This window comes from Hippocampus zosterae, chromosome 17 (assembly GCF_025434085.1).
Source record: "Hippocampus zosterae strain Florida chromosome 17, ASM2543408v3, whole genome shotgun sequence".
In the NCBI taxonomy this organism is placed as follows: Eukaryota; Metazoa; Chordata; class Actinopteri; order Syngnathiformes; family Syngnathidae; genus Hippocampus; species Hippocampus zosterae.
The window spans coordinates 2887769-2914458 of record NC_067467.1 but is presented as its reverse complement, the minus strand read 5'-3'; the positions used below and the strand labels follow the sequence as shown (position 1 = coordinate 2914458).

General features: G+C 43.7%; 3 protein-coding genes across 5 annotated transcripts in view; 1 reads left to right on the top strand and 2 right to left on the bottom strand.

Annotated features, from left to right (window-relative positions):
• LOC127589909 (protein kinase C beta type) overlaps positions 1-654 on the bottom strand; it is a 47298-nt gene extending 46644 nt beyond the window's left edge. For both annotated transcript variants that reach the window (XM_052049244.1, XM_052049243.1), the window contains exon 1: positions 233-654. In XM_052049244.1, coding sequence (XP_051905204.1) covers positions 233-411 — 179 coding nt within the window. In that variant the 5' untranslated portion in view covers positions 412-654. The remainder of the gene's footprint in view (positions 1-232) is intronic.
• Positions 655-5254: 4600 nt separating this feature from the next.
• On the top strand, positions 5255-7543 carry socs1a (suppressor of cytokine signaling 1a). The gene is made up of 2 exons (XM_052049269.1): positions 5255-5411; positions 6430-7543. The coding sequence occupies exon 2, from the start codon at positions 6481-6483 to the stop codon at positions 7099-7101; it is 621 nt and encodes a 206-aa protein (XP_051905229.1). The 5' UTR covers positions 5255-5411; positions 6430-6480; the 3' UTR covers positions 7102-7543.
• A 1526-nt stretch (positions 7544-9069) lies between these two features.
• Positions 9070-26610, bottom strand: clec16a (C-type lectin domain containing 16A). Of its 2 annotated transcripts, none has more exons than XM_052049232.1 (23): positions 26394-26610; positions 25900-26028; positions 25616-25749; positions 25345-25493; positions 24524-24629; positions 23355-23478; positions 22858-23032; positions 22711-22761; positions 22225-22341; positions 19498-19819; positions 18465-18576; positions 18285-18385; positions 18074-18193; positions 17873-17982; positions 16335-16379; positions 15136-15186; positions 14895-15023; positions 14670-14790; positions 13385-13536; positions 12973-13177; positions 12486-12656; positions 12270-12407; positions 9070-11141 (listed from the first exon to the last, which is right to left on the bottom strand). In XM_052049232.1, exons 1-23 carry the CDS (start codon positions 26465-26467, stop codon positions 10612-10614), a joined length of 3366 nt encoding a protein of 1121 aa, XP_051905192.1. In that variant the 5' UTR covers positions 26468-26610; the 3' UTR covers positions 9070-10611. The 2 variants fall into 2 exon arrangements, with proteins under 2 accessions (XP_051905192.1, XP_051905193.1); XM_052049233.1 differs by having other exon boundaries at positions 19564-19819.
• Between the last annotated feature and the right edge of the window lie 80 nt (positions 26611-26690).

The window sequence follows — 26690 nt, the reverse complement described above, 5'->3', positions numbered from 1 at the left end:
GCAGTCATTCCTTTCTAGAGCTGCAGCTCACACACTCGGTCGCAAGATGTACCTGGGCAGCAACAAGTGCACGGCTAGAATGGAATCATCATCATTTCTTTGAGTCATGCTCGTCACCAAAGTTGAACCGACTGACAAATGCGGTTGGCGTCTCACGAACGCCGATCTCGCCGTGCTCTCCCACACACTCCCAACGACACGATTTCATTTGATCAGAGGCAGCTGCGCTCACCAGATGAAGTCGGTGCAGTGGCTGCAGAAGGTGGGCTGCTTGAAGAAGCGCGCGATGAATTTGTGGTCCTTCACTTCGTGGACGTTTTTCTGACGCAGGGCTCCTTGGCGAGCGAAGCCCCTCATGGGCTGCCGAGGTCCGTCCTCGCCGTCGCTGTTCGCCGCCGCGCCGTCAGCCATGCTCCGAGCGACTAGACGAGTTTTGAACTTGAAAGTGGCACCGCAAGTTTGCGCCAGACAAAACTAACGGCGTGTTATAAAACTGGAGAGAGAAAATAAATCCTGTTATTTTTGTTCGTTGCTTGGTTTGCGACCGCCGTGAACCTGCTGCCGGATGTTTGCCGATGTCAATGTTGAGTGGAGGTGTCGAGACCGCAAGCTGCAAAGCTTCCTCGTTTGCCTCCCGGCGCGTGCACGACGGCTGACGGGCGAGGGGGGCGCGCGTCCGACAAAGCGAGCGAGAGAAAGAGAGAGAATCACTTTTCTACTTAGAGAGAATCTTTCACATCTCATACTCAAGTAGAAAATAATAATCGAATAAAACATCACAATAAAACTTAAGCGGTCATCATCGTGGTGTTACGTAGCTTATTATTTTCATAAGGGGGGTGCTTGATAATATAAAGGACACCGGCACTTTACCAAAAGGTGCGAAACGGTGACGGAAGGTCGCCCACCTGTTTGAAAGCGGTCTCACGCTGACGCGCTAAGCAAGATATCGATCAACAGTGACTAATCGAGGAATTAAAATCGCACATTCCCTCTTATAAAACAGATTCGATGGGAGCACCAGGTAGCTGCATTGTTACATAATCACGTGACAACCCCCCTCCCCCTGCAGACGGTAACGTCTTCGTTTGCTTGCGGTTTTCGGGCATCGGGAGTGTAAGCGTTCCCCTGCGAGCACCTGGATGGGTAGATATAGAAAGATAGAATGTCACATGGTGACTCATTTCGCACATAAGACACTCTTTCTTTTTTTAATTCGGGATCTGATGCAAATCGGAAGCAGGGAAGGCGTTTTTAGGACGATGGGGCCCGCAATGTAACGGGGACGGCAGCGAGTACAATTTATCACAGTGATTTTTTTTTTAATACGTAATGGAGAGTGGTCCACTGGGAAATCACCGTCCTGTTAACTGGGAATAATTTTCCTGCCACCTCTACAAGAACCAACACTGTGTTACAACTCATGGCCGGCATATCCAGTCCAAAATCTCCTCACTGATCATATTTGTACATTTGAGCGAGAAAGAAAGTTGGCACGCGTGGCGTGGCAAGGCGAAAAGTTGTGTTTTGCTGGAGGACTTTATCACTGTATTGTTTTTTTTTTTCCCTTTTTCTGCTCCCACACCGGACCAGTCAATTCCCCTCTCATACTGTGGTTTCTCATTGCTTCTTCCTCCCACTGTTGGCCCGAGGAGGGTGTAAACAATAAGCACGCGGTGCTGCTCCAGCTGCTGTGTTTCACCTGTGCAGGAGGAATTTAAGTCAAGCGAATGTACTTTGTACTGACAAATTCCATTTAAAAATGTCTTTTGGAAGTGAACCTTGTGAAGGCAAATTCCATTATTGGACACAAGACCTGCTGAAATGAAAAACAAACAAAAAAAAAAGTTTGAAGCTCAAATGAGTGATGATTGGCAGTGCCACTAAAATACCTTAAAGTCGATGGAAAGAATTACAAACAGAAAGAGACGTTCTCCTTTCAGCTTGGTGTTATTTCCATTTCTCCATCTCGAAAAAACACACGAACACTACAAAGCGTCTTATGACAAGTCTGTCACTACTTCATTCCGCCATCTTCGTGCTCTCTTCCTCTTCGGAAAGCCCACGACAGAGTGCAATGACGCCCTCTAGCGGCCACGTGACGCATCCCAATCTAAACGGTTGCATTTTGGTCTAAAACGATTGCTTTTCTGCACAGTTGAATTTAAATGACATTTTAAAAAAACAACGAATGAAATAAAAGCAGGCATAGTAAGTTAAATACATTAAATGTTGAATGTTTTCACAATTTCGTGTTGTCAACTATTTAACAGGAATGGCCTCCATACGCAGTCGCCATTCACATACCCTTTACCCCCTACTGTCACCGAATGTAAACTGAACCCGCACTGCCTGCTTGGAAGTGACCCACTACGCCATCCGTGACGTCTTTATATCGGCATGACAGTTTATTTATTCGAGAGAATTTCTCAAGAGAGATTAGAACACACTGGAGGTCAAACGTCATCCCACAACAAATTGATGTTCTTCTGCATTCTTTATGAAAAAATGTTTCCGTCAATGCATTTGACCGCTTGAGGACTTACTGTTACATGTTTTACGTAGATCCGTTTTGTTTGAAAAATAATTACAGAGAAGTGATGCTTCCCTCTTTCGGTGATGTCACACTTCGAAACAAACCCGCCATCGTTTTGCAGATCATGCTTGACCGCAGAGAGAGCGTCGCGTTGACGCTTATCATACTTTCATCTTCTGTAGAAATACCAAACAAGAAAACGTCAGTTTCTTTTCCTGATGTAACATTTATACGTTCCGATTCGGAATTTTATTAAAAGCCCCCGTTGGCCTTGATAGCCTCGGGACCATTCGCAGCCCATACTTTGCGACCCTCAACTCAACATCAGTTTAAATGTAAATGCGGCTGCAATGTTTATCGTTCGCTTCCTTGCGCTTAAAGCTTTTCCAGGAAAGGGGGAAGGGAGGCGAACTGGGTGTCAAAGCCTTTATTGTCCCAATAGATTTTCAGCTACTTTCTCTTTCGCTCTGACTTTACGCCTGAGCAAGCAGGGGATGATCAAGGATGGGTCGCTGGAACGTCTGCGCATCATAGAAACATTTTGGGATGGACTTAAGACACTTCTTTGCTCAAGTCTCACTTGGCAACGACTAGAGAACCTTTTTTTTCCATTGTCAATGGGATTTTTCTGCACATGTATGGGACATATTTAAACAGACGGGACCAGTACGGTCCAAGTCACCCACCGCATCTCCACCTGTAAAGCACACGACCGCCAGCCGCGGTTCCAAATGAACATTCAAGGAAACTTTTCAGCAAGAGTGAACAGCTTGTAAAAGCTGTGCCTCGTTTGACTTTCAATGTTTAAAACAGTCGCTTGCTTCTCCGAAAACCCTTTTGCAATTCATGGAAGCGGCTTACTTTCACATTTAGAGGACCACGTGACTGCAGATGTCAACGGTTGACTACAGCAGATCGCAATCAGGAGGCAAAGCCATTAAGTCATAAAATGCCCCGCCGAATTCCTTGTCCCGGCTCACCGAATCACCGAGATTCACTGAAACGCTGCTTCTCTTTTCCCCGCAGCGCTGCTTCCACTTCCTTACCAGTTCAACCAGATAAATTCACCAAGCGGTTTCGCAGGCTGGATTTTTTGTATCATGAGTTCAAAATGAAAAAAAATGTAGACATGGCTATAAATAGCGTAAGTGAAAAAAAATAGCATTTCCGTTAACTTTTTTTTTACAATCCTATTTTGTTTATCCAGGTTTATTTTCACAAATCTTGGGACTCACATTTTGTGCCATGTCATAAGGAAAGGTGTGTTGGTTTGACAGTAAGACCACTTGGATCCCAGAAACGTAAAAGAAGCTGAAAGTGAAAGCTCGGATCCGTTTACTTTCTGCAGCTGTGATAATGAAAGCGCAATCTTCCCCCCACAACAATGACATCACCGCAAGTTAACGATCCATGCAGATGAAAATATACAAATATAAACACCTGACACTGTACCAAATTACACATCGTAGCACAACAATATGCTCATAAATGAAATTTGAGAGATGACGGGGATGCACATCCTGAATGGGTGCGTGTTGCCCCAAGGCAACGATCCAAAGGAGTGAAGTGCAAAGAAAGATCATACGTCTTTCACTGTTGGTGACTGTGCGATTTTGCTTCCTCATGACAACCATGCAAACACAGCTTCCAAGAAGACTTGGAATGCGGACGTAATCACCGGTCATCCATCGTGCCACTCTTGATTTGATCTATTTATTATCTTAGATATGGCCGGGCCTCATGCTCCGATCAACACGTACACCAACTGATTCCTTTATAGCATTTCAATTGCCACACACCCATTCATTGGTCTTATTCTGTGCAGTGTTTTGCACACATAATCCACCTAACTGCAAATAGAAAGAGCACACATACTGTCTCCGGGTCCCTCCCCATTTCACAGAAATGAAACTTGAGGAATAAACAAGCAACTAATTATGTACATGGCAAAGATAGCCGAGGTAGCCTCCGGTGAGTGTTTCTCAGGAACTTTTATAGCATAGTCGTCTGACTTTCTTTCCCTCCCATCTGCTCCGTGAGCCAGAAAGCTGCAGACGAGCTCGACAAAAACAAATAGGATTCTGCATCCGACGTGAAACAAACAAAACGCTCACCAAGCCATTTCCGAGCCAAATCTGAGGAATCCCTTTCGAAAGTAACACAGTGGCACCAAATGAAAACTTCAAACACCCTTCGGTATTCTCTACCTGGAAATGTTCATTCCTCATGTATACTGTAGCTCACATTAATGAGCATATCGATAAGACTATATCGAATGTCACCATAACATGAGGACGCAATGAATGTTTCGGACCAAAATGGCCGATTTGGGTTCTCTCATAGACCCCCACACACACACACACACATAATGATGCATTAATACAAGCGTTTTGGAAATCATATTTTGGCACTCTCTTATTAATGAAAATACATACATTATTACCACGATCCACTGGCCAGTTATTGGGTTTAAAAAGCGATCTTTCCACACACACACCCGTCTAAGGCGTTTATAAACGCTGGCTAAACACTGTGACGAGAGGCCCCTAAGTCCCAAACATAACCGAAATGTGAATATTCATACAATTTAAAACAAAAATAACACGCACACGATGAACTTTCCTCTCGTTCAACACGCATCTGTCGTGTGGCGAGCACGTTGCGGTTGAAAGTCTTCCAATAAGCGCTTCGCGTTGACACGAAATGAGTTAAGTTTCACTTTCGTTTTTGACTGTTTGGGCGGGGCTACGCAAGACGGCAGCTTTAAAAAGGGCAAGAAGACGGCGTGCTCCACACAAGCGACATATGTCTGGCGAGAGAGAGAAGGAGACGCAACTCCATCTACGCTTTGGGGATTTAAACTGAAGCAAAAACGGTAAGAGTTCTCACGCTGGACGTCAACGCAGGGGACATCCCCTTGTTGTAACTAAACAAACGCAACGCTGTATTACTCAACTATGTGTTGCGTTCAACTTCAGTACTCGATTGTCCCAAAATGAAAGTTAGCTAACAGACAGGATACAAAGACAGTTTAAACGGGTTAAAAATAGTGAATACACGGCTTAAAATACGGTGTTCTTTACAGACAAGACAGTTGACAGATTTAAAAAATTGCAGGCTAGTGTTAGTGGCATTGTGCAAAATTGCATAGTTGAGAATTTTAATTGCTTCGGCGGGGACAAAGAAGCCTGTGGTTCTATCGACGCCAAACGTACGTATGCGCATTGAAAAAAAAGTAATTTTTTAAATCGATTTTTTTTCCTTTTTAGTAATTTGAGACGTGATTTACTTAGAAATGCCTTTCAAGTAATTTGTTAATATTGTCAACGCGTGTTCTTTTTCGAATTTTCGTAAACTACTCTTGTTTTCTCTGCTTTGCTTCTGAAGCTGTTTTTTTTCATCTTAGCTGCGGTGTGTTTGCATGTTTGATGTTAGGGCGATTTTTTTTCATAAGCTACTTAAACTAACCAACCATCCGTCTTCCAAATCTTGCTTGCACTAAAGATCATGCTTTGTATTGACACTGTCCTTGGTACTCCAAAAGATGAGAAGCTTGTACTACATTATTCTTGACCACTCTCAACACTGAGCAACATACACAAAGAGAATCATTTTTCAGAATGCCACTGCAAACAACAAACATTGTCTCTGCTGCATGCATTTTAGGTGTACTTGCGGGGTAGATTATAAAATGTGAAAATCCAGTTCTAGCGGTATGGAGCCGCCCTCCAGTGACACATGAAACATGATCGTTACACTTGTGAAGCACAATGCATTAGCGTTTCAGATTCTCGAACTGTGTGTTAGTGCAGTTTTTGAGGAATCGCTCAGACTGTCATATATGTCATGATATGATTTGTGACACTGTACTGACCTCGTGGTGTCTCTTTCAGGGCGCCATTGTGGTGGTCAGAAATGGGAGAGGGTTCGGAGCCTCCTGGAGGATGGTAGCCAACAGCGCTGTAGACAGCAAGCATCACTCATCAGGCGCCTCCAGCTCAGAATCTTCCGAGTCGGCGCAGCTTCAGCCCCGGGTCCTTCCGAAACCCAAGCAGAGGTCTGCGTCCACGCCATGCAAGTACCTAACCCACTTCCCCACGTTCAACTGCAAAGAAGACTGCAGGATCATTACGGACACGGCAGCCCAACTCCAGCTGAGCGGCTTCTATTGGGGCCCTCTGGGAGTGGAGGAGGCCCACCGCATGCTGAAAGATGCCCCGCCGGGCAGCTATCTCATCCGGGACAGCCGGCAGAAGGATGTTTTTTTCACGCTGTCCTATCACGCCAACAGCGGGCCGGTCAGCGTGCGCATCGACTACAAGCGGCAACAATTTTCACTCTCGGGCAACGAGCGCACGTTCCCCAGTCTCTTTGCCCTCTTGGAGCATTACGCCAAGTCCCCCAAAAGGAGCCTGAGGGTCCCGTACAGGAAATGGGAGCCCACGCTGCAGGAGCTGTGCAGGAGGCGCATCATGGAGCTCTGCGGCGGAGGGAGGCAGATTTCGGAGCTGCCGCTCACCAATGTCGCCCAAGGTTTCCTGTTGGAATTCCCTTACAAGTTATAACATTATTATTATTATGCGACAAACTGACGCTAACACTCTCACCTGGAGGCTGCCACCCGGAGTACATGCATGGCACTGCATCGTCCACCGTGAACTCCACTTTCATGCGCGCAAACGGTGTTCCGATCAGGACACGTGAAGACATGAACTCCAGCGAGGATGATGCGGAAAAAGAGGACTTGAAGCACAGAAAACATGGACGGACCATAACAATAATCAAAACAAAATTGTGCACTTTCCTCCGTACCTCTCGGAATACAGATGTGTGGTGGAGGGCGCGCTTGAAAGCAGGCGCTTCTGCCGCGCGATTAAATTAAATTCTGTAGCAATACTCTAATATCCTCAATTACCCTCTCGAGTTCAGCTATGTGTGCCAGGCAGCTACATTTGTCAAAAACAGTTACTTTATCTAAATATTGTTGGAATAAAAAACATGAAAGTACATGGTTTGTCTTTTTTTTGTGGGAGAAACGTATTGGAATAAAATCATAACACTGTCAAAGCACAGGAAGGGTGACAAAAGAAATGACGGTGCAAGGTGGGTGTGGCTGATTTCAGTAGTAATGAACTCTGACACACGCACGCACACACTTACCAGAAAAAGGAGCAGCGTTGACACATTGCGAGTAACTCAACGGTCTTATGAATGAAGCCAAAGTCAGATTGAACTCTCAGAAGGAAGTGGGAAATTTTGGGGGCTAGAGTCAAATGTCAAGGTTCATTTTGAATAAGCACATTTTTACTGTAAAGGGCAGAAGGCAATCCGATAAATCGGATGAAAAGACTAAAGTATAACTTCATGTATACATTTAAACCACGGGTGTCAAACACATGGCCTGTGGGCAGTAACCGGCCCATCGGGGGGTCCGATCTGGAACCTGAGGGATAGAAATTAACTATTGTTGCTAGTTTTGTCTACGCAGTGACGACCACTAAAACAATACTCCGTAGTCAGGATTTGATTTAAAAAAAACCCCAAAAACCTAAGCTCAGTTTATAAAGACATTTCTTATTCAACTACAAGAAATGCGATTAATTTCAGAATGTACTTGGGATGAGTTACACCAAAAATGTGGAAATATTTTGACCTATTAAGTATTAAGCCACCGGCATGCTCATCTGGCCCACTGGATATCAAATTTGGCTGAACACTTTTTTTGAATTCAAATGAATTTGATACCACCGGATATAATTCCGCGTCCCACATGAAAACTGTCGTCTGACTCATCCATGGAGACTTGTCTAGACTTCAGTGTAACTAAAAGGATCGGCAAAGATAACAACGCCCATTGTGCTGTTCATCACAAAGGATGCAGGGAAAACAACACCATGCAGGGTTTGGCAAAGTTATCTATGACACTGTACAATACAGCACTCCCACCAACGAGCAGATCAAGAGATGAGAAATCTGCCAATGAAATGTCACGCTGCATTTTTGAGAAGCTTGTTCAGTCATTTTGCCGTTGCTTGATCTACTTGGTAGAGTTAAGACTGAAAAAGGACACCTTGAATAGAATCTTAGAATCTCATCGATGATCTTTCAGAGAACATGATGTTCTGTGCTGGCAGCACTGAACTTGACACTCAATGAGCCAAAAAAAAAAAAAAAAAAGAAATGGGACACCTTGTACCCCCCCACAGGTTTGGTACATGAACGAATTCTGTCTCATTTCAGCTGAGGCCAACTTGTAGTTTTTTTTCCCATTCTTTTTGCTCATCTGTTCCCTTAACTATTTGGAATTTGCGCAGTCAAAACTTCAGTCTCACGGTGACTCCACAGTAACGTAGTACAGATTGGCACGCACGTTGACACGTCATCGGAGTTCCCGAAAGACATTCACACGTGCACACACACGGACTTCCTTGAAGACAGGAAGAACGATCTGATTAGGAAACACATTTGTCAACTCTTGCACAAATTTTTGGAGTCTTTTCGTCTACGAATAACCACGCGGCCGTCTCAGGGTCGTTAGGTAGAATAATTTATTGCAGCTCTTAATTTATTCCTCTGTTTTCAAAGTCATCAACAATACTTACATGTTTAAAAGGCAAAAGCATTTTTTACAGCGCGCGCGCACGCTACAATCAGATGACGAAAATAATGGCAGCTCGTCGTGGCCGTTTCGGGTCGACGTTGTCAAGGCGACACATCGCCAAGATGGAGAACAAAAAGGGCCTCCGGAGCATCCAGTTCAAATGCTTTTCTTTTTTTGTCATTTATCCAAGCATACTCTCATGATCACTCCGGTGCTATTTACAGCGGCAAGATGAGCGGGGAGAGAGCGTATTGCTTTCAATTTCTCCATTTCTAATTAAATTAAAACACACTAAAGACACCCAAGTTAACGCCGCAGGGAGGGTCAAGTTGTACGTTACATTCGTTTTTGACCTTGACAAAAAATTTCGGTTTATTGCCGTTGTAAAGAGATGCTCGGCAAAATACTCGAGCTGTTATATTAAATCATGAGGATGTTGCGAGCCACTCCAAAAGGTCTGGTGATGAGCATATCTTTTGTTTTGTGGTAATGTTTTTTGGGGGCGGAGGGTGATAAGACTTAAGATATTCTTGCCATCCTTATTTGTTGGTGAATCAGCGCGAGCGTGAGGACTCAAAGTTGGCTTCATGTGACACCAGGTTGGACAAAAAAAGCTTATTTGAATGATTCAAGTGGTGTGCGGCGACGCGTTATCGCCAGCCGTGCTCTTTCACATGATGCCGAACAGGCTGCTGCGTATCATCTTATTCTGCCAGCAGCCTTCCAAATAAAGCACATGACAAGGAAGAATCTGGAGCTGAAGATGACCTTTGCAGATGTGCGTGATAATGCGCTCTCCAGCGCCTGGAGCGGTTCCCCAAAAACTTGGAAAGGGTAACAGATTCCAGGAAGAGGCCGGGATTTTTTTTTTTTTTTTTTTAACCGACTCTGACTTTGAACTGGAGGGCCATTTTGAAGCAGAAGTACAACAACATGAGTGGGAGATAATGAGAGAACGTCGCATACGGTCGTCTTATTAAGACATGAACCAGACGTAGCACACATACGGTACATCCATGATGAACGGATCCTTGGAGTTTTTACACAAACAGTAGTGCATGAAAGGCTTGTGCAGCAGCGTGCGTTTAAGTCTCCAAAAACAGTGGCAGATGTGAATATAAGACATACAAAATAGATCGGATCTTTGAAAACCTCAGCAGTAACCCATGTGACAGTGCCATCAATCAAGAGTTTAAAAAAAAAAAAAACACAAACCAAACTGCTGGTTACACGCTTTGATGCGTGCCACAAACTCAGGTATGAGAAACCGATGAGCCCAAATGTGCTTTGAGTCTTCCACCAGTTCCGTCAGTCTGAGTCTTTTCCACAGGTTTTCTTTGTGTGCAAATGGAAAGGCTTCAATGGCCGTTTCGACGTCACGTGCCGCCAGCAGGTCTCGGCGTGCAAACAGCCCGCAGCCGAGCCGGGCGGTTCAACATGTCGCCGTCGTCCGGGATGTGTGGGAAATGTGTTTTTAGTCTAATTCGGGTGAGTCAGGTGTTTCCGTGTGCTTGTCGCCATCATCTTTTTCATCTTCATTCGGCTGAGGCGAGTCTCTCCCCGCAGAGCCCTCCCCCTCTGGCTCATATTCCCCCAGCGGATCCTCGACAGCGTCACGGGTGGGTATGAGCGTTTCCAAATTCGGATCCGCCCTGAACGTCTCATCGGTCTCGGGGTGCTCCGTCGGCGAGACTTGGGCCTCGGGCTCACTTTCCCTTGCTTTTTCATCTTTCTCGGCATCGCTGTCCTCATCCAGTCTCATGAGGAAGGAGGCGGGGGCGGCGAGGGGATTGGCGCAGGGGTGGAGGTGCGGCGAGTCCGCGGGGGGCAGCAACGTCAGCGATTCCACGCTCAGGGTGTCGCCGTTGCCGTCGGTGAGGAGGGAGATTGTGGGCTGGGAGGCCGGGGTGAGGCTGGGGGCCAGAGTCGGCGGCGGCGGGCCGCCTCCCTCGCCTTCTCCGCACGACGAGGACGGAGGAGTGCTCTCCAAGAAGGTGCCGTCATCTTGGGGTGCAAAAAAAGCCAACGTTTACTTTTTGGAGTTGACGGCTCCGTTGATGATTCTTTCTTTTTCCTGCTTCCGTTCTCCATTTCATATCACGCGTCTTGGCTGCCACGCTTTCGGTCGCGCGGATGTTTTTGTCACGTTGTTGGATAAACAGTGATTGTACAGCACGGTGCTTCGAATTATATTGTAGTGTAGAGGTTTTGGTTTTGGCTCTCTCTCTCTCTAGAGATAGAGATAGAGAGATAGATAGAGAGATAGAGAGATAGAGAGATAGAGAGATAGAGAGATAGAGAGATAGAGAGATAGATAGAGAGATAGAGAGATAGAGAGATAGAGAGATAGAGAGATAGAGAGATAGATAGATAGATAGATAGATAGATAGATAGATAGATAGATAGATAGATAGATAGATAGATAGATAGATAGATAGATAGATAGATAGATAGATAGATAGATAGATAGATAGATAGATAGATAGATAGATAGATAGAGATAGAGATAGAGATAGAGATAGAGAGATAGAGAGATAGAGAGATAGATAGAGAGATAGAGATAGAGATAGAGATAGATAGAGATAGATAGATAAAGATAGATAGATAAAGATAGATAGATAAAGATAGATAGATAGATAGATAGATAGATAGATAGATAGATAGATAGATAGATAGATAGATAGATAGATAGATAGATAGATAGATAGATAGATAGATAGATAGATAGATAGATAGATAGATAGAGATAGAGATAGAGATAGAGATAGAGAGATAGAGAGATAGATAGATAGATAGATAGATAGATAGATAGAGATAGAGATAGAGATAGAGATAGATAGATAAAGATAGATAAAGATAGATAGATAGATAGATAAAGATAGATAGATAAAGATAGATAGATAGATAGATAAAGATAGATAAAGATAGATAGATAGATAGATAGATAGATAGATAGATAGATAGATAGATAGATAGATAGATAGATAGATAGATAGATAGATAGATAGATAGATAGATAGATAGATAGATAGATAGATAGATAGATAGATAGATAGATAGATAGATAGATAGATAGATAGATAGACAGACAGACAGATATCTACGGAATGTGTATGCATGACTGTTCTCTACCTGCAGGGCTTTGAGCTGAAATGGTGCTCGTCGTCACCGAGTCGCATCGTCCTGTGCTTCCACTCCCGCTGGAGGGAGTTGAAGGGGAAGAGAGAGGAGAGGGGGTGTGCTGCGAGACACAGTGAGCCACCGCGAAGCCTGTGGACGACGCGCATAGCCATGAAACGCACAGATGGCCGACGAATATGAAACCAAAGCGGAAAATCGCAATCTTACCGGGGACTTTATCAACCGAGGCGAAGACGGCTCTGCTGGCCGTGGGATCATTGGGCGCTCGCCGCGACTGCTCATAAAAACGGAAAGGGACACCGCCGGGGGATGCGTTGGCGGTCTGTCCGAAACCCAGCACATCCGTCGTACTTGGCTGCACGGGCAGGTCCAAAAGAGCTGCGTGGCGAGATGTGACGGATTGAAAAAAGGTCCGGCAACTCCACTACAAATGTGGTGGCGGCAGGTACGAAAGATGCGACTCAATGAAAACAGACTGCTGTTAAGCCATTAAAAAAAAAGTTTTGGTGCCCAGTAAATGTCGCAAGCACAGCAAAAAGTTTGCAAACCTGATTTAGAACTGGCTGATCTCTGTTCATATTCAAAGATGGCGATCATTTAATGTTTGTCTTTGACTTTCTTGACGCCCCCGTGTGAATTCTCGTGAAAAGCAAGCTGCGTACCGCCTCGACATTTAAAGTCTGCGCCTTCTCACCTGCTATTCTCTGCATTTTCATGCGTCGTGCTTGGATGCGGCCTTTGGCGAGTCTTTGCTTGGCGATGATGCAGCGGATGTGGTCGGCAAAGATGAAGTTGGCCTGGAGGATCGGCAGCGGCTTGGCGTGGGGGTTGGAGCTGGGCTTGTGTATGATGATGTTTAAAGCTCGGCTGTCATCTTCCACGCCAGACACCTGCATGTCCTAGTGGCGGGAGGAAGGGCGAGAAAAAGGATTTGATGAGGTTCCGGCGGACGATACAAACCAACAAAGAAAGTAAGTTGGAAAGAAGTCGGAGGGCAGTATACCCCGACTGTCTCACGGTTCATTGCTTGACATTCACTTCTTTGTTTTTTTTTTTTTTTTGCTCCCACACACACGCACACACACATATACAGACATGAAAATAACCTGCAACAGGCCGGCAAACTTGACGACACCCCATCCGAGGCGTTTGGTTTCTGGTTCAACCAAACTCATCTGATAAACATCTACGGCGAGGAACCTTTGAGCCTGGCCGCCGTCTTTACTGACCACCATACATGCGATTAAGTCGCTGTTATCTGAAACACACACATAAGGATAGTGTTAGCCGAATTGCGCAATTGCCCACATCCTTTTTAACTTTTTGGGGGAGGGCGATTTCGTTTACGTCACCATATACACGTCATTATAACAAATGGCATGGAGGCTACGTTGGCCATTCTGCGGGCTGTGGGCCCGCTCAGCCCCACCTTTTGCACGCCACTTCTTGCAAAACGACTCAAAACAGCTGCTATCAATAAATCTCGGGATTTACCCTTCTTTGCGGCTATTTTAAACGCGTTTCATTTTGCTGGACACCCACGCCTGCTGCAAAAGTTTAGCACAGTGACTCAGAAATCAGTATTACGGACACACACTTGGAAAGGACAAAATATTTCCACAGCAATGATGAACGATGGGTTCGCATCTCGAGAGTCTTACTTCCTTTTATTTAAAAATAAAAAAAAATACTATGATGTCAACAACACACTTATATGCCAATTCCTGCCAGTAAAAAATAAATATCTGAGTGACGCTGAGCTACTCAGGACGTTTCATGCGAATTGAAGATAAACTCTAGATAATTGTGTTGCAATTGCAACAGGCCACTTTTTGCATGTTTGCATTAGTAATCATTGAGCAAAGCTTTCCACGAAGTTTGAAATTTGTTGTTGAGTCAGCATAGAAGACGTGTTCACTGATGCACCAAATGTAAACCTTACCAGACTGTTTAGTCATTCCAGATCAGTCATCTATTTTTTTTACCAAGAGCTTCTTCCAATTCCTTGTTTTTAAGGGTAGAAATCCAACAAAAGGGAAACGCAGGTTTTGACAAAGGTAAAACCAAGGGTGCTTTAACTCTACATTTTTTGGACACTTAAAGTGAGTGACTGCCATTCACTTTGTCACACTGAGCTATTTTAGAGCTTCATTATTGTAATTCGGCGCATTGGGTATTTTGACTTCTACAAAGACAATGGCGCTTTGGAAAACTACAATAGCAAAGACTCTTGGCATAATACCTCGAACAGCGTCAATCAAAACCTTTTCTTGTTATGCTGATGAATATTTTGGAAAAGTATCTTGCAAGAAAGCGATGGTGTATCTATTGAAGCCACCGCCATGTGTCATATTGTTAGCATATAATGTTGTGTTTGGACAGGCAACTTACTGAGGTCTAAGACATCATCAGTCTTAATAAGGTCTTCAGATCTGGTCAGCGGCAGCTGAGTCTCCGGTTCTCCTTGAAGCTGCAGCGATAGTGACCGCAGCATGAAAAACACCCGTATGGCCTGGGGAGAGGGATCCACAGAAACACAAAAGAAAGGGTTAGCATGACATGCATTATCTTATTTCAGAGACGCACACAAAGAGATTTTATACGACTCGACAATACCCTCCGCGTCTTCTCCACGTCCCCGCAAGGGAGCCTCTTGACAAAGTCGATGCCAGTCAGAGGTGTGCCGGTGGGTGGCAAGAGTATGGAGGCATCCATCATGAGATACTCCACGTTCAACGGTTTACTCTGAAATGATCAAGCACCATCAACCGGGCGCGCTTTAAGAACAGCAAAAATGCAGCTCTCAAACAGCAGGCCATTTGTTTTGGAAGAAAAAGAAAAAGAAAGGCCAACACACCGTCATACTCCTGTATTCATCTTCAAACATGTCCAGAAAGATCTCCTCGCCCTGCAATTCAAAGGATCATAAATACTTGAAAAGCCGGACATTAAAATACATCATTCGTCTCCACACAACAATGGAAGCATTGCCTGGGGTGGAGCCCTGCCCTTCGCAAAAATTCTTTTCCTTCATCCACAATGGCTATTTGGAGATGATTCCTATGAGGGTGTTTGTTCAAGATGGATTTACAGTTCATAATTCATGCTCGGGTGCCTCCTACTTGGTGGTAGAAATTGTAGAGTAAGTAAGAGAGAATATTTACCACATAAAATTGCTGCACATTTTTCAATTGTATAGCTGCTCATAAGCAATCATTTTTAAAATCAATTAATCTACAAAATTATTCTTTAGATGAATTGATGAATCGGATGGAAAAAAAAGTAATCACTATATGTGCTGTCATGTGTACGTTTAAAGGGAAGGCCAAGTCACAAATATCTCGACAACAATATGTTCTAAGCAGCCCCACTTGTCAAAACACAGCATTGTTTTTCACAATGTGTTTGTGGAATCTGAATTAAGCAGCTAAATCCACTTTTTGTCGTCCATTTCAGGGAGGGTTGTTTTGATATTGATTGGAAATGACATCACGGTGCCTAAGGGCTCAGCTTGCGAACGTGACTCAAGCAAACGCAGAAAACAGGGGCGCCGGTTTTGAAGACAGAAAGCATTTCAGATGATCTTATAATTCCCTAAATACAATCCGAATGTGTGAGAGGCAAAAAAAAAAGTTAAGAGAAAATGAAACTGTCAACTAGATTTTTGTGTCATACAATAATACAACCGTGGTGACTGAGACCAAAACAGAAAGCAATCAGGGCAGAGAAAGTAAAAGTCGTTGAGTGTATAAACTCAACACCAATAACATTTACTGCCCTGCGATAAGCTGCTAACATCAGGGGGTTATATGTAACTGCAATCAGTTACGTATAATAAGATTTCATAATAATAATAATAATACATTTTATTTATAAGGGCCTTTCAAGACACCTAAGGACACTTTACACTAACAAAAAACAAAACAATACGGGTTGAGCAGCGGTTATGTAATCCTTTGATTGTAAAATGAGCAATGTCAACAGTATAGTTCAATGCTCGGCAATCAGAGTGCATCGGTCGATGGTGTTTCCGTGTGTTTGCGGTTGCATAGTTACCTTGTAAAATCGCCGCAGTAAGTGCAAGCTTTCCTCTCTCGCCCCCTGTGGACATGATACACAGGGCATGTCAAGTCAAGTCAACAGTTTTTGTTGTCAATCATGCTAAAAACATGCTTACCGGTACAGCGCCTATTCATATTGCTAGCATAATTGAGCGGGTATAAAAATTCATTCCACTTCAAATGTACAAATATTAAAAATAAAGATGAATAGAATACAATAAGCGTCCACTGTTATCGCTGGAAATCAGCAGCTTCACCAATCAGATTTATTTGTGTGCGTGCGTGTGTGCTGCTACACTTTTCACGGGATGACAGATGCAACGCGTTTGACCACAATTGGATTTTTTTTTTTTTTTTTTTTGCATTTCCACACATCCGATATCACACGTGTCACAAAACAGTCTTCGGAGGCTTCAAACATGACCTGTTGTGCAATCATTGAGTTTCATTCACATTGCCGAAAGCTTGAAGAGTCATTTCAGATTAAAATCAATGAGGACAAAGTACTTCACACAGGAATCGATTTTGATGGGGAGGTACAAGTCATTAGTCGAGTGAACAGCATCAACTTAAGTAGTCACTCTACCCTTTTTGAAAACTCCACACTTTGCTCAGCGTTGAAGACCCACCCTTTCGCGTACGGAGAGATTATTTCCAAAATCAATCGGAAATCACAGGAAATGAATGTTGCATAAATGCGCTGACATTTTGAAATGGTAGAGCAGAGTTAACTCTGAGAAAAATCCCGCTTTCAAGATGTCTCACAGATCGCCATCTTTATGCAACGACGGGGCCAATTTATCTTTGCACTAGAAAAGCGTGTCATGATGCATTCAACGCAGTGGTCAGGGCCAGCAAGGCCTAAACGCTACGAGAAGCACTGACCTACATTTACAACTTCATCCAAAGTGTCCAGTATTTCCAGCAGTCTACCATTTCCATTTCATAGAATGCGTCTTGGCTGCCACGCTTTCAGTATTGCAGCGTGTATATTTTGGTCATGTCGTTAGATAAATACTGATTGTAAAGTACTTCTAATTTTATTGGAGAGTGGAGTCTCTCTCTCTCAAACTGTAAAACTGCGATGTAATAGTGGCGGAAGTAAGACGTGGATTAATGATTTCTGACCGTTAGATATTTAACGACACTCTTGCTGAGAGTCGACTGACTATTGTGTGTGCCGTTTAATTATCAGACTATTAAATTAGATTTAATGAACCACTGATGAAAAACAATACAGCTGGCACAAGCAGGAACACACCTGCATTTTTATTTTTTTTAAGCGAAAGTATGGAAAATAAGAAGGGCGGGGGGTGGGGGGGGGGGTTTAATTTAAAAACAGATGAAGAATTTGTAAGTGCTGAGAATGGCAGGTGAAGTGGGATGTTGATATTTGTAGAGGACTGAAACGGCGATATAATAATAAACACAACAAAATACCGTCTTAGTGACACATCTTTTGTTATTTTAGTCCATAATCTATGATGTGCATTTATATATTACACCGAGACAGGAACATCTGGTGTGTCATACCTCCAGGCAGGCCAGATGAACATCTTTGATGATGCACGGACTTCCAGACAACACCGACTGCTTTAACAAAAGGCAGCTGAGCTCCAGAGTCGCGAGACGAACTCGACCGTCTAAGCACAGACGCAGCACATAAATGAATCGCGAGCCCGCGTTCAGAAAGAAAGCATGTCACATGTGCAAGAACGACAACGTGTATGTTACCTGGTTGCGCTGCCTGGCTCATGACTCTGATCAACCTCTCGGCAAGTACCAAACTGTACGAGCTTCTTTCCTGGTCAGGGACCGGCAACTGCAGTCGCTCCAGAAGGTCACCGTTTATACCTAAGGAAAGATTCGGGGGGCGGTAAGTAAGATAGGAAAGAATTGGATGAGGAAAAGATGAGGACTGGGAAATAAAGTCGATAAATAAAACCTTTGCTGTGTGAAACGGCATAGAGCAGGCAGAGGACAAACAGGGCGTGGTAGTCGTCATTGGTGCAGTCCAGGGCACTGTACACCATTTCTAAGAAAGGCCTGCAGAATGAGACAGGAGTACATTCGATACTCGTGTACTTGCGGATCGCATTTGGCAAACGAGCATGTGAAAAGGTACCTGCTTCTCTGCGTGTGTGTGCGAGTTGCCGCCGCGGTCTTCTCTTCATCCGTGATGTTTTGCTCGGTCAACTCAGACACCTTACAAGTCTCCATCACCACCATTTCTATTTCTGGCAGTACAAACACACACGTTTTGTTGACGGCTTCATAGTATGCACGGTGACGTTTATTAAGTTGTCATGAAATCAAAAGCTCCAAAAACAGTCGGAAGGAATTTCCCTTTTCACTTGACTGATAATCACTTCATTTGCCATCTTAACATTGGCAAAATAAATCTCTGGACCTCCAGATGAATATACAGTGAATTTGATTTGAAACCGCAAAGATGGATTTTGTCAGTTGACGGTCAAGTGAAGAAGGACACTAAACAATGAAACCTCTTTTTTTTTTGCGGCACCTGTGGATTCTGGATTTATTCTGTGTTTTATTGTTTGTAGGTGATGCTGTAAAAACTCACAATATTGTAGCTCAGGTTTCGCAGTACCGGTATTTCAGTGTTTGGTGATTGACTCATAACCAGGTAAGATTACAGAACGGCTTATTATCCACTGGAAAAAATTGTTTCCGGTGTCTCGCAAGGTTGCAGTGGATCATCGTTGAACTTCAGAGGTTCCATTGTTTAGGCATTTGACCGAAAACAAACACATGCACACAGAGCGAGAGTAAGACGGGCGGACGGGTGAGGAGCACAGGATGGATGGTATGTCATGGCGGAAATGGACAGTTGACTTCCAATGAGAAGGAGTTGATGTGTGATCAGTGGCCACCATGGGGAAATTACAATGTGCCGAAGAGGGAAGGCAGGAAGGCTTCATCTCAAAACTAGGCAAAGAGAAATTTTCTGGAGATTCTGAAGTCTTTTGTCCTTATATGGACTTGCACTGCTGGCTACCTTTCGGGAGCGGGACAACGTTGATATTGGAGCTTGTTTCTCTTTTTCGTTTGGAGAGGTTGCTTTCAGATAGAATGGGGTACACCATGGCAGACTAATGGGGTTGAACAAACGCAAACAATCCTGCACTCACACTCACCTTCCGCCGTCTCCACACTCGCTCTGCTCCCCTTTGTACTCCCACCTGTTCCTAAAATCTCGGTACCTTTTCCCTTTTCCCTCTCTCGGCCTCCCTCGCCTCCTCGGCCGCTATCGTCCCAGCCCTCATCTGCCCCTTCCCGGCTACTGCTGCTCCCTCCTCCTCCTCCTCCCCTGGCGGCCCCGTCGTCATCCTCCTCGCCTAGGTTCTTGTAGTTTGGCCTCTTCTGGGTTCTCTTGCGGCCACGGTGGCGGGAGAGCTCCAGCAAGCGCTCCAAAGATTCCGGTGGCTTGGTAAAGCGACGCACCCCTCCGGAACTAGCCTGAAATCCATACATGGGTATCGGTATATTATGTTAAATACACAGTAGGACAAACAATGATTGTGAGCTCATGTCAATCTTAAATGAGGTATAGCTTATGATAAACTACGTGTAAGTTTTAGGCGTGAGTACGGTAAGCACTTTTCAACCCGAGAGGAAGAACTTTTTCCGAAAAGCAATATGCAATAACGACACTTTGCTGGAAAGCGGTTACCAAGATAGCGGCGCTAGAAGACCACACACACCACACTTACTCACCGACACACACTGTCTCTTACAGTAAATTGGTACTGATGTGTCAGGTTGATCCGAGTCAGTTTACTCTTTCACGCTACATCACTGAAGCAGAGACATACCAGACCCAACCACAGATGCACACTCGCAGAGGAAACAGCTGGTGTGTCAGATAAGAAATTGGCCAAAGGGGATAAAAACCGGGTCTTACAGTAAAACTGAGTAATGATGGCAATAACCTCAAAGATGATAAAAATCATACTCATAAATGAGAAAAGTGACACACTCATCGGTTAAGGATGAACTGACCATTATGACCGCATAATGAAGCCAGGTATTTTCAGAAATAAAGAAATAAAATAAGGCCCAACAAAGATGTCAATCACTTGAGCCGAATAAGAATACAGATATCATAATTCACCCACTAAATCCTGAGAGAGTTTTTCCTCATTCTCTCTCTCTTTTAAGAGTGCCTTTGTGGTACAAAACAAAACAAGTACCGCTAACTCAAACTGAAACTTGGCTTCTTTACTTCACGTGTACAAACCACAAGCACACACACACACAACACACACACACGTGTCTCTATGTGTGTGTGTATGTTGACACCTCCCATGAGAATGCATAACAAGAACAGGCATAGTTAGAGTTCCTCCGCGTACTCACGACCTGGGAAGGAGTCGTTTCCCGAATGCTTTCAAACAAAAATGTTTTTCAAAAACAAACAAACAACCCCCCCCCAAAAAAAACAGTATATTATTCAGGTGCTGCATATTATAAGGCGATTTACGTCACAGCTCGGCTACAATCGAATATCAAATGGGATTTTTCTTTTTTTTTACTTTGAAAAAAAAAAAAGTCAAACAGCAAAATGTGTTTGGCCAGATTAGTGGAGAATTACAATATTTTATAAACACTGTCTTGACCCTCTCTCTCTTTCCCATCATTGTCCATGTGTTAAGAGGTGACACATCCTGACTTGGTTGTGAAAAGATTGGAGACTTGTGAGAGCACTTTCAGTGTTAGCATGAGGGGGGTGAAAAAAAAAATCGAGTGTGTTTTTGTTGGAAGCAATTTCATGCAGCGCGCACAGAAACCACAGGCAAATATCTTTGAGGGGGGCGAGTGTGCAACACCTCTTAGATGACTACCGGTATGTTCTGGTAAACCGCTCACGCGTTCGAGACGCTGCTGAGAAATGAATGGAGGCCAAGGTACATTAAAAGCTACACCGACCCACCCACACTTTCTGGTCCCCACGTGGCACAAATACAGAATGAGCGCACACTGGGTGACAAAAAAAGGTTCCTCCTTCTGTGACATAACATAACACAAGAGCACCGCAAGATGAACTTAACGGTTAACCCCGCAAAAAAGCATCCGCACCCTCCCAAAAGGTTCGACATATTTAACATTCAGGTTGTTTTGAAACTGAAGCATGCTATAAAAGACACGCTCCTCGTATTGAAAAAAACAAATTGGCAGACATGTCTGAGTGCAGAGGCTCTTTCTTGTGGTCTTCTCAACCAACATAATTTTATACGAGGTCACACCACTGCTGGCATTCACTGAAAAGGTAGGCTGCTTCTGAAAAACACAAAGCTAGAGCAGAGAACAACCGCAAACGTTCTCAGAAATGCTCACTCTACTTTGCTGACGCCCACCCGACAACTAAGGCAGATGGTCAAAACCAAAGAAAATGGGGGCAGGTGTGGGGGGAATCTAAATTTGAAAAGGGAGAGAGGAGAGAAATTAGATGGGGAAAGTAAGCGGGCGGTATAGAAAATGGAAAAGAAAGAGGACTTGCCGTGTCTGCTAAAAGCGAATACACCCTTGACATTTTTGTAACGTTCCCTCCCGACCTTTTGAAGGGAAAGCACTTAAGAAATTACTTTTCTACAATGTCAAGTTTATTAGTCGACTAGTCACGACGACGTTGATGACTGCGTAACGCACGTTGGTGGTTATTAGATCTTGCATTTCAGTTTTCACTGGCATTTGTGTCGAATAATTGATCCGTGGTAGACGGCCGGCATTCTGGCCATTGGAGTACCAAGGTCTTGGGCCGTGGTGGTGGTCTTACTCCTGGAACTGTTCTGACCTTCTTGCTATTTGAGTATTTACCATGTGGGATGGTGCGTCTTGCAAATTTAAAAAAGCCCACGACTTACTGGATTCTTTTGTGCATTGTGAAGGCCTGTCTGAGGGATGAAGACAGACAGGTCTCCGTTGAAAATGACATCGGCCAGGGCGTTGACGAGGGGTTGATAGTGGATGATCAGAAATACCTGCAAAAAAAAACAAAAAAACACGGAAGCTACTCATCAAAACATTGTATGAGTGGAAGCAATAAGAAAACTATTCATCACCCTCATCATTGTGTGCCTGTTTGTATCGTATAAGTGTTTTGTCACGGAATTAAGCAGCAAAAGCAAAATATCAGGCACCGGGGGGCAGTCTGGAGTTCTTCAAAAGGCACTATGACAGTAACAACAGAGGATCTGGAGAAGATCAGATAAGAATTGCAGAGGAGTGCGCTGACACAATGATTAACTTTTGAATACGAGACAAAACTGAGAATATACCGTGGGATGCATTCATCTCATCTTCAACTACGGCATGCATTTTTAGTTCGCTGTTGTGTATGCGTTGCCTACTTGTGACAGCAAGTAGAGGGACACCTGAGGGTTGATTTTTCGCTCTTCATGCTAAAAAAACAAAACAAAAAGACGTTAAGTAAAAGTCACTTGACGTCACAGAAGCCGATTTCTCCCGATTTGTCCGGCAATTCTGAGCCCGCTTACCGTTTCTTGGCTGACCAATGAGAACACATAAAGAGGTAAGAACAAGCGGTTGAGGAGGTGGTCAGTCAAAACATCATTGAGGAATTCGCAGTTAATGATGAGGATGTCGTTCAGGTAGTGGAGGTGGTCAAGGTGCTCAGCTACCAGGTCACTTAACTTGCCTCGATTTTTGTGCCTGAGACACAACAGAAAAATTTGGCTATTGGCTATTTGGCGTATTGACTTTAAAGTCAGATCTTACAAACTAACTTTGGTTTCAAATGTCTTTTTGATTGTCATTTTATGTTCACGTTAATACAAAAAATAAATACAATTAAAGCAGCATAAGCAGTTGAACTGCATCATTCGATTACGTCAACACATTACAAATGCTGTAATAGAAGTCCCTCTGGGTGGTTACAAACAAAGGACAAACCTGACTCCTAGAGGCCAGAAATAATAACACAGAGCTCTCTAATTACCAAGAGTTATTGAATAAGGACGCTGTAAGCACTTACTCTTCATCTGTCTGCACACATTTGTCCAGTTCAATGACATGGCTGCCGATAAACCAGACTAAATTGCTGAAATACGGCACCGCTGTCTTATCTCGGATGTAGTGCAGCATGTGCTGGTTGTCCACTAAAGAGTCACAGGGGATTAGGGAGATCACTTGTTATCGCACGCTTCTAATAAATGCACACACTTTCAAATTTACACCCACACGCACATTTTGTAACTGCAAAAAGTAAAACAAAGTCGACAGTGGCATGAAAATGTACTGAGAATAAAAAAGCTCAAATAAATGCACCTCCTATCACAAAAAAAAAACTCTCTTTGTCTCTTTCGTCTTAACACAACACTGATATTGGTTTAATAATTCAATGAGCCAAAGCACAGGAAAACGTCAAAATTAGCCACAGTAAAAATGAGGTAATTTTGTTATTCCGAAAAAAATAATAATAATAAAAAATCACATCACATCAAATCAATCACAAATACACTCAAACAGATACAACTGGGATGGGTATCAATAAAGCATACATGTGAGTTCTGCGGCGAGATCTGTTTTTATAGAAATGTCGGGCATCCGATTGAGCCGCATGGAAAACTTTGAGAACATGGATTCCCCAGCGTTTTTGAGGTGACTGCGTTTGTCAGTATGTGACCTGGATAAGCATCGACAAAAATCCCATGAAAAGGCAGCTTCAGTAATACCCAGCCCAAGAATAAGACTGAATGAATGGAACCAACTTACATGAAACTGGAGTTAGGCAGATGGAGCGCGCAGAGGGTTGGGGGGGGAAAGAGACAAGGAGTTGGCAGAGGAGGTTTGATTGTTGAGAAGGAAGGGGCGAGGGGAGACAAACAAACAGTGTTACGGTGAATAGTGGGGCGGCTGTGAAGGGGTTGAGGATGGGAGGGACCACTAAATTAGTTGTTTTACATCAAAACTGCAAACAATATATCCCGACTGCAAAAAAAGCACTTATTGTTCCACATAATAACATTTCATTTGAAGCCTAAAAACGGTGCATATAGAGAAAGGATGTGTTGCGGTCCTTTCTCTAAAAGTGAAAAAAAAATTCATTTAGCAAAGTTAACTCGCATCTCAGATGAGCAAATTTTGTAAAAATGTGTTGACCGGTCTAATGAGGAAGGACACGTGCAGGTTGTTGAACTTCACCTTTGTACACGTTGAGGGTGATGGTGCGGACTGCGATGCGGACCATGCTTTCCGGGTGGTTGAAGAATTTTATGGCCTCGGTGTACAGGGCGAAGTCATTTGTGTGCTGTATGTGGGAGACATAGAGAGGGGCGACAGTGAGCAAGGTACCGCTTGCTCCACAAAGCGAGAGACAGTGGACACAATAAATTCTGAAGTGGGGGGTGGGGGGGGGGGACAATTTATGGTACTATTGTAGTTGTTGAGCAGTTAATTTATAGAAAATAAGGTATTGGAAAATATTAGGAATAGCCAAACAAATGTTCCCTTGCCCTTCGGGTTGAAAAAAGTGTTCTGCGCATTTAAAGGAAACAGAGCAGAACTAGAAGATGAGTGAGCTGAACAGAAAAATTCAACCCTGATGATCACAGCCAAACCGGTTTAGATTCAAATTACAAGACAACGGTGGTAAAGATAAATGTTAGCATGAGTGAGTATGTCAACATGTGAAAGTAGCCAGCCAAAACACAAATAAGATTTGACCCTGATGTCACTTGAGACAGTACAATCGTCCTTCAATGTTCACTTTCGGTACAGTTGATGTTGACAACACACTAATAACTTTCCTGCGTCAACATAGGCTGGTCTTTTTTCTTTTTTTTTTTTAAATACCCCCGAGAGCACCTTCAGTGAATCAACATTTGCTCTTCACAGAATCCGGAATCAACACTTTTTCTCTGCAGATTCCTGGATTGGGGGGGGGGGGGGAGACTAAGCAATGAAACCAGTTTATGCCACTCTGTCGATTGGCAATGGCTAAATTGCAAGACATGTAGCCTCACCTCGTTGTAGAAGAAGTGCACCGTGTGATTGTTGAGTTTGAGCGACAGTGTCTTGAGGAAGGAGATATAGTAGGCCATGATCTCCTCATCTGAAAAGTCAAACTTGTGAACGATGATCGAGTTCACGTGGTTGTTGGATAGTAAGTAATCTGCACAGAAGAGAGGAGAATTGATATTTTCAACAACAATTTTGTGGATGTGGTATTTTATATTTTGTGCTATTAGAAAGTAACTCTATTTCGGTACTTTGGCTTGAGATGTAAACACTTACACAAAGATGTTTCATGTCTGATGTTCTCAAAGAGTATGTTAAGAGTCTGGAGAAGCTGAACACACACATAGCGCCCAGATTTCTGCCGCAGGATGTTCAGGAAGAAGGCAAACATGTTCTTTTCTAGAAAGAAGCTAAAATTCCAAGAAGATTGTCAATTAATGCAAGGGAACACATCTGCTGTCAACGATCACAAAAAAAAAAAAAAAATCAAAGCTATTGGAAGTGAAGTGCTCATGCAGCGGTTGCGTGTCATTTATAGTGGGATGATGAATGTGGCTTACTCAAATACAGAGCTGTCATTCTGGTCCCCCCAGATGAGGATCTCTGTGATGGAACGTATCGTCTCCACCAGGAGGTTGCGGTTGTGGTCTGTCACTGTAGTGTTTTTGGTCAAGACGTGGTACATGTACCTTAGGGTAACATAATATACATTCAGTATGAGTGAAACAGAGTAGAGTCTGATCTTGATAAAGCAAAAAATACAACAATGGTACTTTTAATTGGTAAACCTGGACTTTGGTCACAAGGTGTCAAGGTTCACTTCCAACACCATTTAAATTGACAATATTCGTCTAAGCGGCAAGGAGAATTCGTTCAACAAAAGACAGCTTAAGTATAAACGTGCACACGTGCTCCCCCCTTAAAAATATTTACATTACAAATGCAGCCAGATTAGGAAATACTGACGCTAGAAACTAAAGAGCTATTTCTGTACTGTATTCCAATTCACGTTAAAGCTAACATTAGCATTTAGGTGTTCATGCAAGCTACTCACTTTAAATGATCCAAGGAATGGATATTTTTCGATTTCCCCTGTCCCCCAACCCAGCTCCGTGACCTGCCAAACATGGCTGCGGTTGTAAAGAGATTGATAATTTGACAGGCGTCTTATTTCGCTGATGTTAGCGGCTGCATCTGTCCATAACACCCACTTTCGGTGGAGCTAGCCACTTCGCAAACAGTCGTTGATAGGTTGAGACGGGAGGAGCGAGGACTCGTTACGTAATCGTGGTCGACAATGGGACGTTTGGGAAATGTAGTTTTTTTTGTTTCAAACAAACTTGTAACGTAC